Source organism: Rattus norvegicus, chromosome X (genome assembly GCF_036323735.1).
Source record: "Rattus norvegicus strain BN/NHsdMcwi chromosome X, GRCr8, whole genome shotgun sequence".
Classification (NCBI taxonomy): domain Eukaryota; kingdom Metazoa; phylum Chordata; class Mammalia; order Rodentia; family Muridae; genus Rattus; species Rattus norvegicus.
Window position 1 is genome coordinate 41,247,274 of NC_086039.1, and position 25,207 is coordinate 41,272,480.

The 25,207-nt window shown below is 36.3% G+C and overlaps 2 protein-coding genes across 6 annotated transcripts in view; both read left to right on the forward strand.

Moving 5' to 3' along the window:
- Mbtps2 (membrane-bound transcription factor peptidase, site 2) overlaps nt 1-25,207 on the forward strand; it is a 64,075-nt gene that overhangs the window by 21,318 nt on the left and 17,550 nt on the right. For all 5 annotated transcript variants that reach the window (XM_063279940.1, XM_063279941.1, NM_001035007.1 and 2 more), the window contains 6 exons: nt 1,821-1,948; nt 14,416-14,534; nt 17,294-17,474; nt 20,470-20,564; nt 20,925-21,120; nt 23,214-23,289. In XM_063279940.1, coding sequence (XP_063136010.1) covers nt 1,821-1,948; nt 14,416-14,534; nt 17,294-17,474; nt 20,470-20,564; nt 20,925-21,120; nt 23,214-23,289 — 795 coding nt within the window. The remainder of the gene's footprint in view (nt 1-1,820; nt 1,949-14,415; nt 14,535-17,293; nt 17,475-20,469; nt 20,565-20,924; nt 21,121-23,213; nt 23,290-25,207) is intronic.
- Nucleotides 6,208-9,830, forward strand: Yy2 (YY2 transcription factor). The gene is made up of 2 exons (NM_001377233.1): nt 6,208-6,930; nt 7,062-9,830. The coding sequence occupies exon 2, from the start codon at nt 7,110-7,112 to the stop codon at nt 8,238-8,240; it is 1,131 nt and encodes a 376-aa protein (NP_001364162.1). The 5' UTR covers nt 6,208-6,930; nt 7,062-7,109; the 3' UTR covers nt 8,241-9,830.

The window sequence follows — 25,207 nt, forward strand, 5'->3', positions numbered from 1 at the left end:
AGTTAGTGCTATCTGCGATCTGCATGAATGTAGTGTCATCCACTGGAGCACTGGCAATCTCCCAGAAACCCTCAGCTCCCAGTAACTTCTAAATTGGGGAAATGCCTCAAGCACTTCTCCCCCATCCATGGTATACTGTTGACTGATTTGATCTTATGGCCTTCTGCAGGCAGCCATAGCTGTTGTGAGTTCACGATTGTACTGGCCAAGTTACGTCTGAAAGACAGTGTTTTGCAGCAGTCCTTCCCAAACTGACTCTTAAATCTTTCTGCCTCCTCTTCCACAATGTTTCTCTGAGCCTCAAGGAAATGGGTGTGTGAGATGCCCCATATATGGGTGAACACTCCATAGTTACTTATTCTCTGTACTTTGACCAGTTGTGAATCTCTGTATTAAGTGCCATCCGCTGCCCCCCCCCCCAAAAAAAATGAATAGCAAGCTTCTTTGATAATGGATGAAGCATCACTAATATATGGATATAAAGATAATTATTTAGAAAGCAGGTTAATTCTATGTGTATTTAGCAAAACAATAATAGTAGATTCTTCCTTATGGCGTATGACCTCCTGCCATAGTCACTGTTCTATTGCTTTGAAGAGACCATGACCAAAGCAACTCTTATAGAAGAAAGCATTTAATTGGGGGCTTGCTTACAGTTTCAGAGATTTAGTCTGTTATCATCATGGCACGGAACATGCCAACAGGCATGGAACTGGACCAGTAGCTGAGAACTTTTTATCCTGATCAGCAGGTAGGCAGGCAGAGAAAAAGAGACTGGGCCCAGCATGGGTTTTTGAAACCTTTAAGTCTATTCCCAGTGACACACTTCCTCCAGCTAATCAACACCTACCCCAACACCCCGTAGTCCTTCTAATCCTTTTAAACAGTTCTACTCCCTGGTGACTAAGCACTTAAATTTATGAGCTTATGGTGTTCATTCTTATTAAACCACCACACTTCCCAAACTACAGGGTTTTGCCTAGATTTAGCAAGCACGAGATGATGCCTCCTGTAGAGCAGGACTGAATCCAATCAGAAATATAGTTATCCACATAACAATCTTGGCAGACTGGTTACTGTTATAGTTCACAAGATTTACAGCTGCTAAAACCACTGATCACATTTTCTAGCAGACTGCACAGTACCATCTGCCATTATGAACTATGAATTTTTTATATATCCTTACCAACAAAGAGTGAATTATATAGTTGTCTTATATATTTACTATTAAGGTAATGTTTTTCTTATAGTATCTGTTAGATCCTAGGAAACTATTAAATCTGTAATATGTATTTATAGAAATGAAGTGGTAGGGCTATCTTACCATTAACTCTTTTTAAATGTACTTATCTTAGTATTTGCTGAACAGAAATATACTTACATAAATCTTTAGCCTTATTCATATTAACTAAGGCAAATGAATGTGTTTGGATCATATATTTGAGTTATATATTCCCCTTTGTCCTCTGAAAATAGTTAATAGTACACTGTAACTTTCTATCATTGATTTCTCATAGAATTATTAGCTATTTCTCTATATAAATCAAATTTCAAACTATATATTCAAGAAAAATCCTAAAGTTTTGGCATTTTAAGTGTATTCTTCAGAATTCTCTAGAACCTAGGCCAAATCTGTATTACACTTTTAAAGTTATGATTATTAGTTTTTATTCTATATATCTTATCTCTCCAAGAAGATTATTTTTAAAGGTTTGGATTATAGCATATTTTAAGATTGCATCATTATTAACTTGACAAATATAATAATATTAGTAAATTCCTTTTTCTTAATGTGATTTTTTTTTTACATGTTTTCTTAGGGAACAAGTTCGATTTAATGGCTTTGGAATTTTCCTCTTCATTATTTATCCTGGAGCATTTGTTGATCTGTTCACCACCCATTTGCAACTTATATCACCAGTCCAGCAGCTAAGGATATTTTGTGCAGGTAATAAAAAGACTTCATTATTTTAAATGTTTATGTGTTATTTGAGTTTTGATTTTCTGTGGTTTCACTGTAGTAGTCTCATGAAAAATAACATTTAGTTAATAAATTCAGCTTATTAGAGCATCTCATAAGCAATTTTTAAAAAACAATATAAATTACTAAAAATTTAAATTAAAATCAGAAGGGAACACTTCATATTTACTGAAGCAAAGGCATGATCAAAACCTGAAACCACAACTATGAAGAATGTCAAGTTAGCTGAAATATACAAAGAAATGTCCAAAAGTCAAGAGAGAGCGTGAAAAGCCAGTCATGTGATAAACCATAATTCAAGAATGAAGAAAAAGATGGTGTGCAAGTATTGATGTTGGAGTTCAATCAGACAAAAAGACTCACCCACAGATATACAATTATGGAGGGGAGAAATTGTGGGAAAAACAGATCCATCTCAGCTAAAGGAACAGAAGTCAAGTCTACCATAATCCTACATCTCCTTAAATGGAATAACTAAGGCTAAGCAAGTATGGAAGTAGAATTTTTGAACAGGAGACTGTGGTATAAGATAACTAACATGGAGTCAAAAAAGAATTGAGGTGGGGCCAACAACATGGTTCAGTAAGTAAAGACATTTGCTGCCAAGCCTAATGACCTCAGTTCAATTCCTAGGTCCTACATGGCAGGAGGGAGAGAACCAACATCTACAAGTTGTCCTTTGAGTTCTGTGTTTATGCTATGATGTATACATGCACAAAATAAATGGAATGTAATAAAATTTACATTAGGGGCTAGAGAAAGCTCAGCAGTAAAGAGCTCTTGATACTCTTGAAGAGGACATAAATTTGGTTCTCAGTACCCACATGATGGTTCACAGCCCAGGGGATTCAATATACTGCTCTCCACAGGCTATGTAGGCAAAACATTCATACATATAAATGACTCAATTTTTTTTCTTTAAAAAAATGGGATTGGGTAAAGTAAAAAGCCACAAGTCTTCAATCTAGATTCCCTTACTTTCTTATAGAGTGAATGTGATGACTATACTTGAGATTAAGTCAGAAATTATGGTTTGAGTGTCATAGTATACAGTAAGTGATATGAAAAAATAGACATTTCAAGTGATCATATTGAATGAAAGCATGAAGCACACAAAAGAAAAAAGACCTATCAAGTAAAAAATATAAGCCAACTTAAAAAAACCAAAATATTTTTTCTTATATTATTATAAATTACCCCAAACACAAATGAGATCAACTCTACTGTTAAAATGTCAGGTCGAGATATACATATACATATACATATACATATACATATACATATACATATACATATACATATACATATACATATATATACATACATATACACTGTAGGGTGCTTGTATAGCATCTATGAGACCCTGGGTTTGATCCCTAGCACTATAAAAAGAAAAAGCCCTTACTTTAGATTTTAAAACTATCACACTTGTGATGTTTAGAAAATTCTATCTAAAAATTACTCTAATAATTGGAAAATAAAAATGCAGAATATTCTATTCTATGCAAATAATATATCAGCTAATAATAAGGAATATAATATACATTAAAACTAATGACTTTTTTGTTTATAATACATTTTAATTGGATATTTTATGTATTTACATTTCAAATGTTATCTCCTTTCCCCCCTCTCCCATACTCCCTCCCTCCCTGCTTCTGTGAGGATGCTCCCACTCCCACCCATCCACTCCTACCTCAACACCCTGACATTCCCCTATACTTAAGACAATGATCCTTCACAGGACCAAGGGCTTCTCCTCCTATTGATATCAGACACTGCCTTTCTCTACTACATATGTGGCTGGAGCCATGGGTCTGTCCATGTGTACTCTTTGGTTGGTGGTTTAGTCCCCAGGAGCTCTGGTGGGTCTGGCCGGGTATGGTTGGTTGATATTGCTGTTCTTCCTATGGGCTGGAGAGATGGCTCAGCTGTTAAAAGCTAGGCTCACAACCAAAAATAATATTACTCTTATTCTGTGAAATAACAATTCACCAAATGAAATAGAACAAGTACAAAGAGAATTATAAATATACTGTATTTATCTATAAATGGAATTTTAAGTAAGAGCATGGGATCTTATAATTAGTTTTATAAAAATAGGTAAGTCATATTGTATATTATGAACACAGATAATTTCTTTTTAAATATCCATGAAATTGATAAAGAAATTCATATGTTCACGAATCTCAAATCTTAAGTAATAAGAAAATTTAAGGGGTTGGGGATTTAGCTCAGTGGTAGAGAGCTTGCCTAGCAATCTCAAGGCCCTGGGTTCGGTCCCCAGCTCCGGAAAAAAAAAAAGAAAAAGAGAGAGAGAGAGAGAGAGAGAGAGAGAGAGAGAGCGAGAGAGAGAGAGAAATTTAAAAATTTGTCTTAGTCACAAATTGGATCCATTTAATTATAATCCATTATTAAGTTTTAATAATTAATCATAACTTGATTGTATGAGTTGTAATTCATTATCCATAAATAATAATGATCTTACTAATATATAATAAATATATTTAGTAAATATAAAGCTTTACTAAAAGTTCAATGCCTCATCCAGTTGTACAATTAGAAATGGAAATAAGTCAGTAAGGCAATAAACTTAAGAAATGTGAAAGCAAGTACAAAATAGGTAGGAATAATGGGGTAGGGAGTGCAGAGATAGTTCAAAGGTTAAATGTAAAAAGTACTTGCTGCTCTTACAAAGGACCTGCACTCACGTGGCAGTTTACAACCATCCTTAACTCCAGGTCCAGGGAATCTTTTGACCTACAAAAATATCACACATGCATGTACATATAATCAGAGAAAATAATCACACATGCAAAATAAATCTTTTTTAAAAAGAAATAATGGGATAATTAATAAATATAGAATCAAAATATAAAAAATTATAGAACCAGAATGATAAATCTTGAGTTATTTGGAAAAACTAAAATGTTAAAGAATAGGAAGAAACAGTTACTGATAGGATTTATATTTAGATTGGTGAATAATATCTGATAAATAGGAAATTGTAGCTATTGACAGAATCTGTATTCACATTGGTGAATAATATCTGGCATACTGAAATTTTTATCAATCGTTAGTGTTTTTTATTCATCTATGAAAAGTGTTTTTAGAAAACAGAATATAAGAATGGGAAAATAGCTGAAATTAACTAATCAGGCTATTAAATGCAAAGAGGAGAAATTATAAAAATTGATAAAGAATCCCCTTAAAGTTTTATAGATAGAATAATTCAAAATCTTCAATAAATTGTTTTCTTAAGAAAAGATTATAAAGTGTGATGATGCATGCCATAGTAGTCAAAATTGTACCCGTCATGTAAAGCACATTTTAAACATTAAATAATTGCTGAATGTCATTGTAGTAGCTCTTTTCCTTTGATATTATAGTACAATGCACTCATAATACATAGTTAACCCCATGCTTATTTATACAATAACTCTTGTCTGGTAATGTTTATATTGAGGCAACTGCTTAGATACACACAACAGTTAGGATATCTTTTATAATGTTAACTTTTCGAAGTACTATCATAATTTGAAAAGAAGTACTATCATAATTTGAAAAGTTTACTTTTATACTAATGCCTTCATACTGCATGCATAATACTCAGAAAATATTCTCAGTTGTTTCTCCACATTTTATTCCATATATATATATATATATATATATATATATGCATTTGATCACAAGTAGAGTCAGAAAAGAAAATCTTAGCATAAACTTTTCAAAATCATATACAGAAAGTCTCTAAGTATCTTTTCATTCTTTTGTTTGTTGTAGATAGATTTTTGTGTAGGGTTTGGATTTTTGTTGTTGTTGTTTTCTTTTGCACATGGTCTCAGTATATAGTCTAGGCTCATCTTGAACACCAGTTCTTTCTGCCGCCACCTTTAGAATTGATCAAGTAGACATATGCCCTCTAATACCTAGTAGAAATTAAGTTTTGTTTTATTAAGAAAATATAGCACAGATGTATATATAATATAAATTTATATGTATATAAATATATATAATAGAGATATAATATATATTTCACATTATAGATTATATAGCATATATCATAATTGTTATATATAATACAGAATATTATGTATATTTATATATAAATATATATTATGTTTTATATATTGTCATATGTGAACTATATAATTTATAATATATTTATTTTTTATTTTATATAAACATATTTATACAATAAAAATTATATATTATATATTATATATTGCAATAAAGCACAAAATATGGTATATTTCAAGGCAAGGGAGAATTAATATTGGAAATTTTTGAAAAAAAAGTTTATTTTCAGGAAATTTTCCTTATCTAACATGTTAAGACTAAAAACTAACATATATTAATATTTTAAAAACTATACTTAAGTATGTATTGTGATTAAGTAAGGGGAAAGAAACAATTATAATGGGCTTGACAATATGTAGCTCAGTGGTAGAATATTTGTATACTATTCAGACACAAAGTATAAAATTTAAAGGAAATAGACTTTCTTTTTTTCCTAGATCTGACATAAAGTATAAAATTTAAAAGGAATAGACTTTCTTTTTTCCTAGATCTGACATAAGCCTGGCTGAGGGTAGGTAAGAAATCAACTTAAGTAAAATATAGAAAATTCTAGAAAACCTAGATGGGAAACTTCTCCAGTCAGTCAGTAACTGGACTGGAGAAACCCAGCGAAGGTTCTGCAACTCGTGCAGGAAGTTCCGCAATCATGTAGGCATGCGCAAAAGAAGCTTTCTTGATTGGTCTGTCGCAGTTTAGTGACGCATCCAGTGGCGTATCCAGTGGCATGCCCAGTGAAATGTCCAGTGACACGCCCAACGCATGCGTCTTGTCCTCCGGAAACACCTATAAGCGTCTCCGGAAACGCCTTAGTGTCTCAGACGACGGCCTGCTTTTCTCAGAAGCGCACGGTTTTCGTCACGCTCTCTCGGGTTTGTTTTTGTTTTTTGGATTTTTTTGGTTGTTGTAGTTTTGTTGGTTGGGGTTTTTCTTGTTTTGGCTTTGTTTTGTTTAGCACGCAAACGCGTGCTTTTTCTTCCCTGATTTTTTTTCTACTCCACAGCTGTCTCCCACCTGCTTGCTACCCAGGACCGGTACGCAGGTCTCCGCCATGGCCTCAGATACAGAGAAACTTATGTGTCTCACCACAGAAAACGCAGAGATTCCCGCTGATTTTGTGGAGCTGCAGCCGCTCGATGAAATCGAGACGGTTTCTTTGGAAACCAATGTAAGCCAAACCATCGAAGTGTATGGAGATGTAGGTGTTGATTGGGCGCATGGTGGCCACTACCACTCTCCTCTTATTGCTCTGCAGCCACTTGCGGGCAGCAACCTGAGTAATGGAGATCATGATCAGGAAATGATTATCGTGCAGACACGAGAGGAGGTGGTGGACTACCAAGACTCAGACAACCTACTACTCGGTACTGAATTTGAAAGCCAGATGGTTTTGCCAGTTAATGAAGACGACTATCTCCAGCCGACCACTGCCACTTTTTCTGGCTTCATGGCGGCAGAGAATGGTCAAGATGAGCTCAGCCCCTATGGAGGGAATCTCTGTGGTTTGACGACCATTATCGAGGCCGGTGCAGAAGAAGGCGTGAACCCTGACCTGGGTGACAAACAGTGGGAGCAGAAGCAGATACAAATCGATGGTCTTGATGGAGAATTTCCCTTCGCCATGTGGGAGGATAATAATTTAAAAGAAGATCCCGTGGCTGAAGAAGAGGCTGGTGAGTCAACCCCCGATTATTCTGAGTATATGACAGGAAAGAAATTTCCTCCTGAAGGAATACCTGGCATCGATCTTTCTGATCCCAAACAACTGGCAGAATTTACTAGCATGAAACCCAAAAAGCCAAAAGGAGACTTTCCAAGACCGGTAGCATGCTCTCATAAAGGCTGTGGGAAGATGTTCAAAGATAATTCTGCTATGAGAAAGCACCTGCACATCCATGGGCCTAGAGTACATGTCTGTGCAGAATGTGGCAAAGCTTTTGTTGAGAGTTCGAAGCTGAAACGTCATCAGCTGGTTCACACTGGAGAGAAGCCCTACCAGTGTACCTTTGAAGGCTGTGGGAGACGCTTTTCCCTCGATTTCAATTTGCGCACACATGTGCGAATCCATACTGGAGACAAACCTTTTGTGTGCCCATTTGATGCCTGCAACAAGAAGTTTGCCCAGTCGACAAACCTGAAATCGCATATCTTAACACATGTAAAGAACAAGAATGACCAGTAAAAAGAAGTCAGAAGATCCTTTTGAAGCCTGGGAAGTATTTTACAGTAATGTGCCTGGGAATAATATGACCCTTGTTTGAACAGTTTCTAGGAAAGTTATTGCAAATGAATTATGCATATCTGAGGTTTATGTTTTGATAGAGCAAAAGTTAAGTTAAAAGTTTTATGTTGATAAGATGCTGTATTTTATACTATAGTGGTGTTTTGGGGGAATTTCGTTTCAACAGGGAACTAATTCACAAGCCTCATATTGCTAAAGTTGGCCTGAGTTCTTTTTAAGCTGGAGTTTTTTGAGATACATGGTTTCAACAAGAGACTAAACTATGAACCTCATATTCCTAAGATACTCTATCTTCTACAGTGGTAATTTTATGAAACTTGGTTTCAACAAGAGACTATTTCAAGAACTAGATATCCCAAGATGACCTGTTTTATTCTGCAGTGGTATTTTATGAAACTTGCTTTTGATGGACTAATTTATGAACCACATTGTTTCTAAAAATGATCTGTGCTATTTTGCACTGAAGTTTGAGATTTCAACAGGAGACTAAATTACAAGCCCTGTTGTTCCTAGATGTTCTATGTTATTCTGCGAAGTGACTTTTTGTGAAGTTTGGTTTCAACAGGGGACTAAATCACAAACTTCATATTGCTCAGGTATCCTATCTTCTGCAATGGTGTTTTTTTGAAGTTTGGTTTCAACAAGAGACAATTTCACGAACTTCATATGTTAAAATGGTATTTTTATGAAACTTGCTTTCAACAAACTTCATTTTCCTAAAGTGCCCTGTATTACTCTGCAGTAGTGTTATTGTAAAGTTGATTTTTACATGAGAAGAACTCATGAATCTCAAAACGTAATGTTGCTAATATGCTCTGTTTTACTCTGTAGTGGTGTTTTTTGAAGTTTGGTTTCAACAGGAGACTTAATTCATGAGCTCCATATTTTTGTTAAGATGTCCTGTCTTACTTTGCAATGTTTTTTTTTTCTGTGAAATATGGTTTTGACAGGAGAATAATTCATGAAATTCATGTCAAATTACATTTCTTTATACAACTTTGTGAAAATGGGACTTTGCATTCTCATAAATATGAAGTTTACTATGTTTTAAAATTGTGTGTTCTTTTTTTAAAATTGTGTGTTCTAACTGCTCATGTTTATACTTTTAGGAATATGTTTAGTAATTATATATCTGATTTCTGTGGAGTTGGTGTTTATAAGTCTTTAAAGAATTGACAGTTTTATGCGTTCATATAATTCTGATAAAGAAACTTTATAGGTTTGTTTGCTGTCTTAAGTTTGGCAGTATTCTTTGATACCAAGACATTTTGTATAAGTTTCTTTTATCTGTATTATACAGTATAGAACGTTAGATGACATAATTTTATTAGCCAGTTTAAACACCTTTTAGTTATTTTATTCTATCCCCTAAAAATACTATTTAGAGTGCTGTTGTGGAGTGTAATTTCTTTAATTAATTAAGAGTAGTGCTTGATTACATAAAACCTTATCTTCTAATTGATTGCATGTTTGATATATACTTTTGTGTTATAGAAAAAGCAAAAATAAAACTGTTTGAAGAATTAAAAATAGCTTGCTTGTGTGAATGGTAGCTAAAAAATAAGGCAAAGGAAAACTGCTGCTAGTATCCGTTCAGTAACAGCCAGGATCATTAATATTTATTTAGATAAATGAAATATGTCTGCTTCACCTAGTTAGTCTTCATTAGTAAATTCAGAATTTAGAGGGGTAGCAGTACTAACTGCAAGCCTGGAAGACAATTGGAAAGGTCATCTGTAAGGTCAAGAAACCGGTGCTATTATGTGACTCCACTTGGCTTGTCCATTCCATATTTCTGTTACTAGTGACAGGGATAGGGAAGGACAGTGTTGTGAATTAGTTCGTCCAAAGGAAATTTTAGTGCATGATGAATTAGAGGTTTTCATGGGTTTTGATTGTTCTGTTTTAGACAAGGTCTTACTCTGTAGCCTAAGCTGGGTTTAAATTCACAATGTAGTCCAAGCTGGCTTGTAACTTGCAGCAATTCTACGTCAGCTTCCCAGGTGTTGGGATTATAGGCATGACCCACCATATTGAGATGGATTTTTTTTTCTTTTTTTCTAAAATAGTCTATTTAGTGAAGTTAGGGGAGATATGGGTATGGCCGTGTGTGTGAATGCCATGGCATAAATGCAAAGATCAGAAGATAATTTACAGGAATCTGTTCTGTTCTATCATATGGGACCTGGGGATGTCACTCAGGTCATCGGGCTTGGGAGCAAGAACACTTAAGCAGTTTAGAAATATCATTGGCCCTGTGGGTTTTTTTTTTTTTTTGTTTTGGTTTTTTGTTTTGTTTTGTTTGAAGCTTTGAAAGTACTATAAGAAAACATGTAATATTATAAAATGGGAAATATTTACTTCAACAGGGCCAATTAACCATATCCTGGTTTCTGTTCGGAGTTCAAGGCCAGCTTGGGTTATGCAGGAAAACTTTTTTGTCATCAAAGACTAAACTTACAATTGATGGGATATTATTTGGGGAAGAAGAACCATGTAAATTATTTTTCATTCCCTTATACATGAATTCTTTGTGTGCCCCATTTTATGGCAGATTTTACTGGTTGAGGATCACTAGATAGACATTTCAGCTTGTTCACAATTCTTGACCCATGTACCAAAAATCTAGAGCCCAGTATTGTGTTTCTTTTAAAGCAGTTATTCCAGTAACATACCAGCTTCAAACTTGGTGGCAAATTTTCCTTAAGAGGACCTACCACAACACTGTCATAATCTTCATTTCCACTTACTCACAATTTTACATGACAGGTACCATGCTCACATTTTCCACTTTCCACAGCATATTATCAGAATTGTTAGGGAAACTGTATAGCCAGAGAGCTATGACTAGAGATGTTCAGAAAGCACACAATATGGCAGGTCTTTGAGAAACATGTTCTACTAAAAACATGACACTTCAAAGTAGTTTAAAATACTCCTGACAGAAATGCACAAAAACTAGCCCCCTTCTGTATACACTCTTACATTTATCCCCTCCCCCAAGATAGTTATAACCTTCCCTGGTTCAGTATCCCACTTTACTCTGTTTGTACCAAAACAAACAAAACAACAAAAAAAATCCCCGATTTTATCGCATAAAAAATACTTTAAACTTAAAAATACGATAAGGTAGAATTTTCCCCTTTTTAATAGCTGTTTCTAGAGCTACTAGAACACTGCATTTACAAAATAATTGACAAAAATAACCCTCTGGAAAACTGGGCAGTGGTGGCACAGGTGGAGGCACATGCTTTTTATCCCAATATTAGGAGGCAGAGGCACGTGGGTATCTGAAGTTTGAAGCCTGGTCTACAGAAGGAGTTCCAGGACAACCAGTACTACACAGAGAAACCCTATCTTCAAAATTCTCTGAATTTTACAAAGACAGAGACAGACATGATGCATGGTTTATTAGACATGGCCTCTTTTTTTTATACTTCAGAGGCTGGAACCTCAGTTTCTGTCTCTTGGTTTTCTGCAGGTAGATCTTTTAGTTTCTTTGTCAACCACTTCAGCGTGTTTGTCCTTTGCTCCCTTCTTCCCTTTTGTTTGCACTTTTTGTCTGATGAATAATCACCCCAGTACTACCTCACCCACAATCCTTTGAGATCCATCTTGGCTTCTGGATAAACATTGGCAGGAGCAGTCACCGCTCCCTGGTGGAGAAATGCTTGAGCTTTTTTTCTACAGCAGAGGCCACTTTCCTAAGGTCTGCTCTGCACTGCTCTCACACATGCATTCTTGCTTAAGATCCTCTACACGGGGTTGGGGATTTAGCTCAGTGGTAGAGCGCTTACCTAGGAAGCGCAAGGCCCTGGGTTCGGTCCCCAGCTCCGAAAAAAAGAACCAAAAAAAATAAAAAATAAAAAAAAAAGATCCTCTACACAAACAGTAAAAGCACGCTGTTTATCACAAACCTGTTAAAAACAGCTTAAGCAATCATTAATAGGAAACTTTATAAACAAATAGGTTTACAGACAGGAGAAATGGCTGAGCCCTTAAGAGCATGTATTCTTCTAGATGTGAATTCAGTTCCCAGCACCCACATGCAACTGCCTGTAGTTCTAGCTTCAGGAGATCCCATATATCTGGCTTCCACAGGTTCGTTCATACACATTAAATAATTAAAAGCGTTTTGTTTGTTTGAGTTTCCCTGTGTAGCCCTGGTTATCCTGAAACTCACTCTATAGACCAAGCTGGCCTCAAACTCAGATCTGCCTGCTTCTACCTCCTGAGTGCTGGATTCCATGTTGTTCATCACCACTACCTGGCTAATTAAAAGATTTTAAATGATAGATGTATAATTCATGTGTGTCAGATCTAAAACATGACATAGATGAGACACTAAATATGGAAAAATATCAAAAGTGATCAAACTATTGTTGATAAACAATTTGATACTGAGGCATTGGACAACTTGGTGGATAAAGATTTTTGCTGCCAAGCCTCATGTCATGACCTAAGACATCAGATGCCTCATGGGAGAAGGCAAAAACCTTCTCTTAACAAGTTGCCCTTTGACTTCCACTTGTACACTACAGCACAGATGAGCATGTGTACACATACTAAAATAATATTTAAAATTTTAAATTGATAATAGAGTTTTCAAAATCTTTCAAATTTCTTTGTGTATATGCAGGAACACATACATGGGAGCTGTGAGTCAGAGGACAATTTACAGAAGTCAGTTTTTAGGATCCCACCATGGGATCCCAGTGCTGAATTTAGGTCCTCGGGTTTATGCAGAAAACACTTTCACCCAGAGTCATCTTAGTTGATCAAAATACATTACATACATGTATGAAAATAGCACCATGATACACATTATTATATATAATTACTCTAAATTAGATGTTAAAAGATTGCTGGATCTGACCACATAAATTTTAACTTTTTTTTTTTTATTCTTTTTTTCGGAGCTGGGGACCGAACTCAGGGCCTTGCGCTTGCTAGGCAAGCGCTCTACCACTGAGCTAAATCCCCAACCCCAAATTTTAACTTTTAAACCTGGAATTGGGAATTTGGCCTAATTGCTAAAGTATTAGTTCCATAAACATGACAATTTGCATTCAGATCTTCAGCACCCACAGAAAAGGCCATGAAGACAGCTGAATATGTGAGGTCCAAGTTCAGCAAGAGACTATCTCAAAATATGAAGGGAATGGGGGAAAGGTGGAAAATGATTAAAGAAAATAGCTGATATCAACTCATTACCTCCACACTCATGCACACACATGTACATGTATCCACATATTTACATGCAAAAAAAATTCTTCATGATTTGTTCTTTTGTGTTCTATGATATAAGGTACCAATTATCCTGATGTTACTCTCCATGATGATTTCATTATTAAAATTAAACGTCTTTTTTATACCAAAATTAAAAACTTTGTAGAGGGGCGTGTGTGTGTGTGTGTGTGTGTGTGTGTGTGTGTGTGTGTGTGTGCTCGCGCAATGTATACATGCATGCATTTACCCAAGCATGCACTGTGGAGACCAGAAATGTCCACATCTTCCCCCCTCCCACCTTGGTGAGACTGTCTTTCACTGAACTTAGAGCTCATGGTTTTAGAATGGCTAGCTAGTGAACCACTAGGATATGTCTGTCTTCACCACACACACACACACCCTCCGTGCTGAAATTACACATAGGTGATCCTGTGTGTGACTGTTATGCAGATTCTAGAGGTCTCAGTTTGGGATCATATGCTTGCATTGCAAACGTTTTACCTACTGAACCATTTCCCCAGCTCTAAGAACTTTGCCTTCTAATTTGAGGTTTCTGTCAAAGAACATGAATATGTTTGAATTAATGAGATATACTGCGTGTGTATTCTATAAAGGAGGCATAGTTAGAAGGTGTTGATTCTATTTGTATTAAACCATAATCACATAGTCCTCATAATTATAGTATTAAATGCATTTCAGATTTTAATATCTGAAAAGAAGGCAGACTCTTAGTGAGCATCTGTCTGCTGCAGTAAGTAGATCCATCTGTCTCACAACTCCTGGTCCATTTATGATCTTAGCAGGATTCCCATGTGTTAGGAAGTCCAGCAAATTCTATTATATTCTTGTCACTGTTGAACTTAACAGTTGCTCTCTCTCTTTTCAGGTATATGGCATAATTTTGTCCTTGCTCTCCTTGGTATTTTAGCTCTTGTTCTCCTCCCAGTAATCCTCTTGCCTTTTTACTACACTGGAGTTGGGGTACTTATCACTGAAGTCGCAGAGGTAAATAATGAATCGCCTAAGGTGTTCTTTCAGATGTTCTACTGTAACATTTACAATCCTTTCAACTGCAAACAGTGTTGGTTTTTTTTAATGTGATGAAAGTTGTTTTTTGTTATTGTTGTTGTTGTTCTATACCAAAGAGGTAGATTATTAGTAAAATGCATTATTTATCTTTACTGTTTATTTTATGTCTGATTTTCTGCACTACTAAGAGTGATAGGCTGCCCATCCAAAACATTTTGTAGGAGTTTTAAATTGTTGCCAGTTCCGTATTTTCTTTGCTACTATGTTATCAAGTCTGTGTTAAGATCATTTCAAGGGGAAAACTACCTTTGTCTGTACATTTGGGACTGTGTTTCTATAAAAACTTATCTTTTGGTTTTTGTCCACTAAGGATAAAGTAAATTGAACTTGTAAAAATCTTGAATTTGTAAAAATTTTATTTGATGTTTATATATGTGGGTGCCAGCAAAGGCCTTCTAGAGGAAGGTGTTTGATTCCCTGAAGCTGAGTTAGAGCTGCTTGAGAGCTACCTGACCTAGGTGCTGTGAACCAGACTCAGGTCCTTTGCAAGAACAGCTTCTAACTGCTGAGCTACCTCTCTTAAATTTTAATTAGCAATTATTTTGTGCATGTTTATAGTCTGTGTTCATGTGGGTCCATACATGTATGTAGGTGCGAATGCATGTGCATGTTGATACATGTGGAGGCCAGAGGTTGACATCACATGTTTTCCTCAGTGCTCTCAATAAAAATAATACTTATTCATTTGTGAGACAGGGTCTCACATGTATACCTAGATGTCCTGAAACTCAGTATGTAGAGTAGATTTGCCTTGAATTCATAGAGAACTCATAGAGGAACTCATAGAGATCCTCCTGCCTTTGCCTCCTCAATGCTGGGTTTACACAATCATACCTTTACCTACTTTTAAAAATTGTAATATTTTATGTGTATGGATGTTTTGCCTATATCATGTACCTGACTATTGCCCATGGAACCCAGAAAAGGGTTTTGGATCCCCTGGAATTAGAGTTACAAAGAGTTGTAAGTCATTGTATGGGTACTGGGAATAAAATCCTGCCTTTCCAGCCTGTGCTCTAAACCACGAAGCCATCTTTCTAGTCCTCCTCCTTAATTTTTAAGATAGGGCCTCTTACTGAACCTGAAGATCACCAATTTATGATAACTGGTGAGAAAGCCCCAGGGATCTAATTGTCTCTGCCTCTTAGGTATTAGGAATACAGATATGTTACTAGTGTGTGTGTGTTGGGGAAGGGGGAATCTTGAGATCCAAAATCAGGTCCTCATGTTCAGCAAGCATTGACCAACCGCTGCCTCCCTAGCTTGTTTCTGTAAATTTTGGATCTGTTCTGTTTCATTTTGTTTTTTCCATCAAGGCTTACACAGATTTTTTTCTTTTAAAAAATTATTTTGAGACAAGGTCTGACTATTTAGCCCTAGCTACTCTCAGATTCACAGAGGTCTACCTGCCTGTGCTTCCTCAGTGCTAAAACTACGGGGGTATGTCACCTCACCCAGCTGATTTATTTATGTTTAAAATGACAGCATTTGTTTATATTCATTGGGTACATATTTATTCAGTTTAATTTTAAAGATTTATTTATGTATATATTTTATGTACCTGAATGCTCTGTCCAGAATGCTTCTGTCCCAGAAGAAGGCATCAGATCCCATTACAGATGGTTGTGAACCGCCATGTGATTAGTGGGAATTGAACTCAGGACCTCTGGAAGAGCAACTGGTGCTATTAACTGCTGAGCCATCTCTTCAGACCCTGTTTTTGTTTGTTTGGTTGGTTGGTTGGTTGGTTTTTTGTTTTAATTTTAAAAATATTATTCTTTGAGAAGTTTATATAGTATATTTTGATCATATTTACTCTTCCCTTTAACTCTTCCCAGATCTACCCCAACCTCCCTGTCATCTACAACTTCATGTTCCCTTTTTTCCTTTTAATTTGCTAACCCATGGGCTCTAATTTGTGCTGACTAGCTACTTCTGGATGTGGGGCCATCCATTGGAGAGTAGTTTGTTGGTCTTATTTTTTCTTCCATTAGAGTTTGGGTTTTTTCTCTGTTTGTTTTACTTTTAAATTTCACTTTATGTGCATGTTTGGGGGTTTTGCCAGCATGGGTGTCTGTGTACCATTGTGTGATTATCACCCATGGAGGACAGACGAGTGGATTGGATTTCCTGACTGGTGTGAGCCACTGTGTGTGTGCTGGTAATGAAATAAACAGAGTTATCTCTCCAGTCCCTCATACTGCTTTTGATCTTCATCCTTTTATGCTGCAGGGGATCAAACTCAGGACCCGGTTCATACTAAGCCTGTCTTGTATACCCTGCTGCTTTATTATTTGAATATTAATAATCAACAAACAGGGTTTTTTTTTTCTTTTGAAGTTGTGAAAACTTCATAACCATGGTAAACTGGGGAATGCAATTCCAGCTGTTTTGCTATAAATTTTGGATTTAGAGATGGGTTATTTTATGCATTAGTCAAAATATTATGCTTTGAAGAAAACTCCAATCTGAATGGTAAGGAATGGAGGCATGGAGAGGGTAGTTAGAGGGAGGTGGGAGATGAATAAGTTAATACATTGTGTGAAATTGTCAAAAAAATTATAAAACTGTTTAAAAGTATTTGACTTTTAATTAGTGAAGTGTCTATTACTGGGCTAATATAAATTGTTTATACCTTGCTATTATACATTGTCTGCTTTGATTTTCCTTCCAAGGACTCACCTGCCATTGGACCCAGAGGCCTTTTTGTGGGAGACCTTGTTACTCATCTACAGGATTGTCCCGTTACTAATGTGCAAGATTGGAACGAATGTTTAGACACCATTGCATATGAGCCCCAAATTGGGTACTGTATAAGTGCATCAACGTTACAACAATTAAGCTTCCCAGTTAGAGGTGTGTGCATATACTTGATATAACACAATGCTTCAAGTACTAGTTCCTTCCATTACTGACCCTGAGATATCTATGATTTATTTTGTTCCTTTAAAGCAAGTAACTAAAGTAAATAGGTGCAAATTAATAGATATTCTTCTTAGTATGTTGGATATTTGTTTCCTTTATTATAAATTGTTGAACTAATTTTTCTATATTATATTTTACTTTTAGAATTCTACTATCTAATTCTTTCTGCTCTCAAAACAGGTTTGTTTAGGCTGAGTGTATAACTCAGTGGCAGAAGATTTACATAATGTGTACAAAGACCTGAGATCCATTTTTTTAAAAGATTTATTTAATGTATATGATTACCACTGTAGCTGTGTTCAGACACACCAGAAGAGGGCATCACATCCCATACAGATGATTGTGAGCCACCATGTGGTTGCTGGGAATTGAACTCAGGACCTCTGGAAGAACAGTCAGTGCTCTTAACCACTGAGCCATCTCTCCAGTCCTTTAATACAGATTTTTATTTAAAATAAAGGATATTGGGAAACGAAAGGCCCTCTGCACATTTAGAAGAATCCCTTCCCCTTTTTTGCTAAAATATACGTTAACAGAAGCAGTTCTAGTAGTTATGTGTGGATATTAACATGTCCAAACCTATGTGGGATAGTGTTCTTTAGTGTATTTTATATAGCAGAAATCCAGGGAGGTTACCTTGACTTCTAAAAAGACCTGAGAATTGAGTTTGTTTTCCTGTACAGCAGTTGAAATGGCTGAAGCAAGTTTCTTCTGAGAACCTGCTACATTTATTTAACTTTGCAAAGGTTGCCTCCCAAATTCTGTTCAGATTTAACCTTCCATATATCCATGAGTCTTTTATTATAAGACATTTTCTTTATTTCTACATTCCTTTATTGTGTGCATGTATATGTCTGTGTGTGTTGGGGGAGTATTGCACACATGTGAAGTTGTGTCTCTCCTTCCAACTTTCTGTCGGTTCTGGGGATGGAGCACAGACCATCAGGCTCTGGTAGTAGAGTGATAAGCATCTTTACCCTCTGAGCTGTTTCACCAGTCGCCACCCAAAGTTTTTAGACTTTAGGGGTTTTTTTATTGTGGTGTTATGCTTTTTAAATCTCTACAACTTCTCACAATCCCTGTCGTTTTTTAAATGTCATGTGTTTATTGAAACTGAGTCACTTGTTTTCTCAAACTTTACATAGTCTGTCGTTTTCAAATTTAGAGGCTTGGTTTGATTCATTATTTCACCTTCCTTCATACCTTCTTTGGCTTCTCCATCCCTCCCACTCTCTTCCTTTTCCCTGTCTGTCTCTCTTTTTCTTTTCACCCCCTTTCCTTCCCTCCTTCAAGATATTTCACAGGTAATGCTTGGTACTTTGTTTTGTATGACTAGGAGATGTTAGATATCTAGTGTTCTGTTAAATAATAATAATTTACATATACATATACAGCCACCCAGTTAGATAAGATGGATGAAGCAAAGAAGTGCAGGCTGACAGGAACTGGATGTAGATCTCTCCTGAGAGACACAGCCAGAATACAGCAAATACAGAGGCGAATGCCAGCAGCAAACCACTGAACTGAGAACGGGACCCCCGTTGAAGGAATCTTAGAAAGGACTGAAAGAGCTTGAAGGGGCTTGAGACCTCATATGAACAACAATGCCAAGCAACCAGAGCTTCCAGGGACTAAGCCACTACCCAAAGACTATACATGGACTGACCCTGGACTCTGACCTCATAGGTAGAAATGAATATCCTAGTAAGAGCACCAGTGGAAGGGGAAGCCCTTGGTCCTGCCAAGACTGAACCCCCAGTGAATGTGATTGTTGGGGGGAGAGTGGTAATGGGGAGAGGATGGGGAGGGGAAGCCCATGTAGAAGGGGAGGGGGAAGGGTTAGGGTGATGTTGGCCTGGAAACCGGGAAGGGGAATAATAATCAAAATGTAAATAAGAAATAAGTTAATAAAGATAAAAAAATGTCAAGAAAAAATAATAATACTTATTATTATTAATTAAATTAAATATTATTATTATTTTATTACCAATCTGATTCTTTAAGGTTGAAACATTTGTCAGAGTTGCTTATTCTCAAAGGTCACTTTTGAGAATTAGCTAGACCCTTCTTCACTGTATTTCAGGAAGAGGCTTGAGTTACTATCACAGAACCTAAAACTCACTCTAGCTTTAGTTTTGTGGGTGGGTCAGTTAATGAAGAAAACTACTAACCTCTACTAAGTTCCGCTGCTTTGTTCTTTCCTTTTTGTTTTTGTTGGATTTTTTTTTTTAATCTTACTTACTCACTTTATATCCCTCTCACTGCTTCCCTCCCAGTCACCCCCTCCCACAATTCTCTTTTAGCAGGATATGTTCTTCTTATTCTTTTGTTTTGTTTTTTTTTTCTTATTCCTTTTTTTTTTTTTTTTTTTTTTTTTTTTGGATAGGATCTCATGTAGTCCAAATTTGCCTTGAACTCATTACATAGTTGAAGATGACCTTAAACATCTGGTCCTTCTGCCTTTGCTTCACCTCCTATGTGTTGGGTGAAATCCTGAATCAAATCAATCCCCTAAACATGTGTGTATGCCAACTTGCCTGGCTTATTGGATGCCAGTGTTCAACCCCACAGTTCTATGTGTGTTGCAGAAATACTGTAACAACTAAGCTATACCAACACCAAGCATCAAAGTGCAACTTCTTGTTTCAAATTGGGTACCCTTTTAGTATTATAAAACCAGACTATAGTCTGTAGCTATGTAAGTAGATACTGCATTATCAGTTGCTTTCAAATTCTACTTATTGTTTTTGTCTTTTTTTTTTTTTCTTTTTTTTCGGAGCTGGGGACCGAACCCAGGGCCTTGCGCTTGCTAGGCAAGCGCTCTACCACTGAGCTAAATCCCCAGCCCTGTTTTTGTCTTTTAAAATAGTTTTTATTACAAGTGTACTTCTATGTAATTGATGCTAAGCACTGTGTTTCTCTTTAGCATACAAACGACTAGATGGTTCTACTGAATGCTGTAACAATCACAGCCTCACAGATGTGTGCTTTTCCTACAGAAATAATTTTAATAAACGTTTGGTAAGTTATTCCAAAGACAATCTTACTTGTCTGATATTATTGCAATAAATATATAAAGCTAAAACAAAGGCTATAATAACTTCTGTCTTTACTCTATCTACTTTGTGTACTGAATTAAAACCTCCATGTTTCAGATGCCACATTTTATCTGAGAATCTACAAATGCATAGTAGTAGGATATCCTATATAGCAGAACATGGAGTATTGAAATTTTACTTATAGTAGGTACACATTAATAGCATGTTTTAATATCAAGGTCATTCCTAATCTGCTAGGTGACAAGAAAAGCATGAAGGAATACAAGCTAGATTTTTCTTGTTAATAACTACTTTTTCACATTGACTAATAATGTATTTTTAGCATACATGTCTACCTGCCCGGAAAGCAGTTGAAGCCACTCAAGTTTGTAGAAGCAATAAAGATTGCAAAAGCAGCTCAAGCTCAAGCTTCTGTATAGTGCCATCCTTGGAAACTCACACTCGGTTAATAAAGGTGAAACACCCCCCACAGATTGATATGCTCTATGTAGGGCACCCACTGCACCTTCACTACACAGGTGAGTATTACTGGGGTAGTTCTGCAGATGTCATTAGGATCACATATAGGCTCAGTTGCTTTGATTTCATTTATTATAAATTTGGTCACTTATCAACATTTCATTAACTTGTTCTTAAGCATTAAGTGGAAGTAAAGTAAAAGAAAAATAATCAGCCTATGGAAAATGACACTTCTTTTTTCTTCCCTATAATTTTTGCTCAAGTCAGATAGATAATCTCTCAGATATTTTCCAAGAGCTCACAGATTGTATCGAACTTCTCCAAGACAGTGGGAAGTGTGGTGTGCTCTTGTCATTACCAGAATATATAAAAGTGCACATGTATGTTTTATCTTTTGAGAGAGGGTCTCATGTAGCCAAGACTGGCCTGAAACTCTGTACTACTGCAGACAGTCTTGACCTACTGAGCCTCCTGTTTGAAAGCTGGGGTTATAGGGGTTACACCACCACTCCCTGTTTTATATATTCCTGGAGATAAAATCTAGGGCGTCATGCATCTCAGGCAACCACTCTACCACCTGAGCTTTATCCTCAGCCCAATATGAATAATTTTATAATCATTTCATAGTGACATGTTGATTGTTCTAAATACATAACTTCTCCACATACTGAATTATTATATGGTCCAACTCCTTTTATTGTACAGTATTCCATGTTACTTTTGAAAATTGGGTTGCTATTTTTCAAAAGTAACATATGCTTACTTAAAGTATATAATTTGGTACTTTTTAGTATATCCAGAGGTACGTAAGTATCACTCGCTATGTCTCCCCAACATCCCTTGCCCATGGCAGCCACTTATAGGCTGTTTTACCAATGTGTCTATTCCCTAATTTCATATAAATTGAATATTTACAAGTTGCTTATTTCATGTAACATAATATTTTCAAGGTTTATCCATGGCTGACCATAGTTTCCTTTTTCATTTATCAGTAGATGAATATTTGTATCTTATTAAAAAGCATTGCTCTGTATTTATTTTGCCTTTGCTTTTAGACAGAAACTCACCGTGTAGCCCTGGCTGGCCTGGAACATGCTATAGACACTTGGCTTACCTCAAACTCATAGAGATATGCCTGTGGCTGACTCCTGAGTGTCAGGACTACAGGCACACACTACCACACAATAAATATAGTTTTGGGGTTGTTTGTTTGTCAAGACATGGTCTCACTGTGTAGCCCTAGCTATCTTGGAACTCACTTTGTAGATCACCCTGGCCTCTAACTCAAGTTCCACCTGCCTCTGCCTCTGCCTCTGCCTCCCAGGTGGTGGGATTAAAGGTGTCCCAGCATGGCGGCTTGCTTTCTAACTAGGTAGTGCAAGCCACCTGCATCATTTTCCTTGTCTATTGGTTTGCTGGATGGTAAGTGTAACTCCGGGATGGAGCTATTGAGTAAAATCTCCATAAATGCAAAGATGGTTCTGGTTGGGTTTAATTTAGCAATGTGGACTATGAGTTTTACCTAATGACAGGATACATTTTAGATACTTTGAACCAAAACAGGGTTATGGAGTCCACAGAGTTCAGGGAGTTTAACTCATGTTAATCTTTATCTTAGCAATAAGGAAGCAATCGTTAAATAGCATAATAATTGGAACAAATGCGATTTTTAGGATACATTTCTTTGAAAGGATAAGAATGTTTTTGATATAACTTATATTTTCAAGTCACGTGTTGTATTTGGTAGTTTAATTAGTATGTAGTCTGCTTTATCTTATAACCTCAAAATGCAAGTGTACATTAAGACATGAGTTTTTTCATTATATTATTTTTAGTGTATGTTTGATGATAACTGCTTCTCTTCTTTCCTCACTCCCTCTTTTTTGTTTTGACATGTCTTGCTATATAGCTCTGGCTGGCCTAGAACTTGCTGTGTAGATCAGGCTAGACTCACAAACATCCTTTTGCCTCTGCCCTCCAGGTAATGGAATTAAAGGCCTGTTATTTGGTAGATAGCATCCTTGCATGTATGTTGGAAAGGTTTGCTCAGCCATTTTAATAGACTCGTACAATTTTTGACTATATGGTGAATGTATAATGTTGTTGCTTATTGTGCTATAAATAATATTTATTCCTTGTTTTTCATTTTTAGTGAGCATTACAAGTTTTATCCCACGTTTCAACTTTCTAAGCATAGATCTGCCAGTAATTGTGGAGACATTTGTCAAGTATCCTTTATGGTTTGAAAAATGCTTTAGAAGTATGCTGTTTGTAGCTTTATCCTTTTTACCACGAATAGAGAATTACAGAGGGCCTTATCGTTTAATTGCTTACAACCAAAAAAGAGGCATAAAGGATGAAAGAGGTCAGGTTTTACATATGAGGGGAAAGTCAGTGAAGAAAACTCCATCAGCTATAGACAAAGATTAGGATACAGAGAGGAGGATCTTGGAGGAAGAGCAGCTGGCATCACAATGGCCTGGCTGCCTGGAAGTGCCTGAAGCACACACAGAAGCACTGTCTCCACTGCTCTGCCAGCTTCCTCAGAATTCCAAGGGGCAGTCTTCTGCCAATGCACCTCAAGTATGTCTGCTTGCCATGTGCATGAAGTACCCACATATGATTGTGAGCTGTCATGTGGGTACTTGAATCGAACCCAGATCCTCTGCAAGAGAAACCAGTTGAAATTTAATTTAAAAATTTGAAATTTTTAAAACTTGAAAATTTAATTTATAAGAAGTTTATAAATGGTGAGGTTTCAGTTAAATTGTGAGGTGATAGATTCTGCCCAACTTAAGCTTATTAAAAAAATCTCAGCAACTGAAGGGTAAGTCTCACACACACAGAAACCCACTGGACTGTTCTGAGGGAGGACTGCCTAAGGAAGAACAAATCAATTTCCATTTTTTGAAAGATGTTATTTATTTATTATATATAAGTACATTGTAGCTGTTTTCAGACTCAGTAGAAGAGTAGGTATCAGATCCCATTAAAGATGGCCGTAAAGATGTGGTGGCTGGGAATTGAACTCAGGACCTCTGGAAGAGCACCCGGTATTCTTAACCACTAAGCCATCTCTGCAGCCCCAATTTCCATTATAAAAGAGCAAACTAAAAGAAAAACACTTCTTTGGTCTTTACCATTATTTTTTTCCCTATTTCCAACAAAATAAATGATCAGTTACTGAACAGTATGTGTAATCAAGATTGTACCTTGGAGTTTGTGACTTTGTCACAGAAAATCTTATAGATTATAGTAAAATTCAACAAAGCCCAAGAGTCAAAAAATGTTATTACTTAATATAAAATAAAATGTGCTATCAAAAGTAATTTTGTGGGTTGGAGAGATGACTCCTTATTTAAAAGCACTTGCTGTTCTTTCACAGGATCTGAATTTGGTTTCCAACACCTACATTGAGTAGTTCACAGTCCCTATAATTCCAGCTCCAGAAGATCTGGCCTACACAGGTACCCACATACATATACATGCACACACACAAAATAAATAATAGAATAAATACCTTTTTAAGAAGTAAGTTTTGGGTACTGAAGAGATGGCTCAGCAATCAAGAGCACTAACTGCTCTCCCAGAGGACCCAGGTTCTACTTCCAGCATTCCCATAGTGGCTTACAACTCTCTGGAATGCCAGTTCCAGTGTATCCAACATCTGTTCTGACCTCCATGGGTTTCTGCACGCATTTGCTACACATTTACACAGGCACATATATACAAATAAATAAAAATAAATATGTTTGAAGTAAATTTTGGACTGGTGTATTGGTGCATGCTTATAATCCTATCACTTGGGAGGCTGAAAACAAGATTATCACCAGCCTGTGCAGCAAGACCCAGTCTCAAAATTTAAAATACTAATTTGGGGGCTAGTATTATAGTTCAGTGCAAGAACATTGCCTGGTGTGCACAAAAACCTAAGATTTGGGCACTTTTTTCCTTTATTTTTTAGTCCTTCGCATTCCTTTCTTAGTTGTATCATTAAAGGATTACAAAAGCATAACTTCTTAGGAATCCATTGTAGATTTGTTAGTCTGTCTTTTTGTAGTTTGCTTTTCTACTGAAAGTTTTAAAAATCGAGGTATAAGAAAGAATGTTTTGGGAGTTAGGGATTTAGCTCAGCGGTAGAGCGCT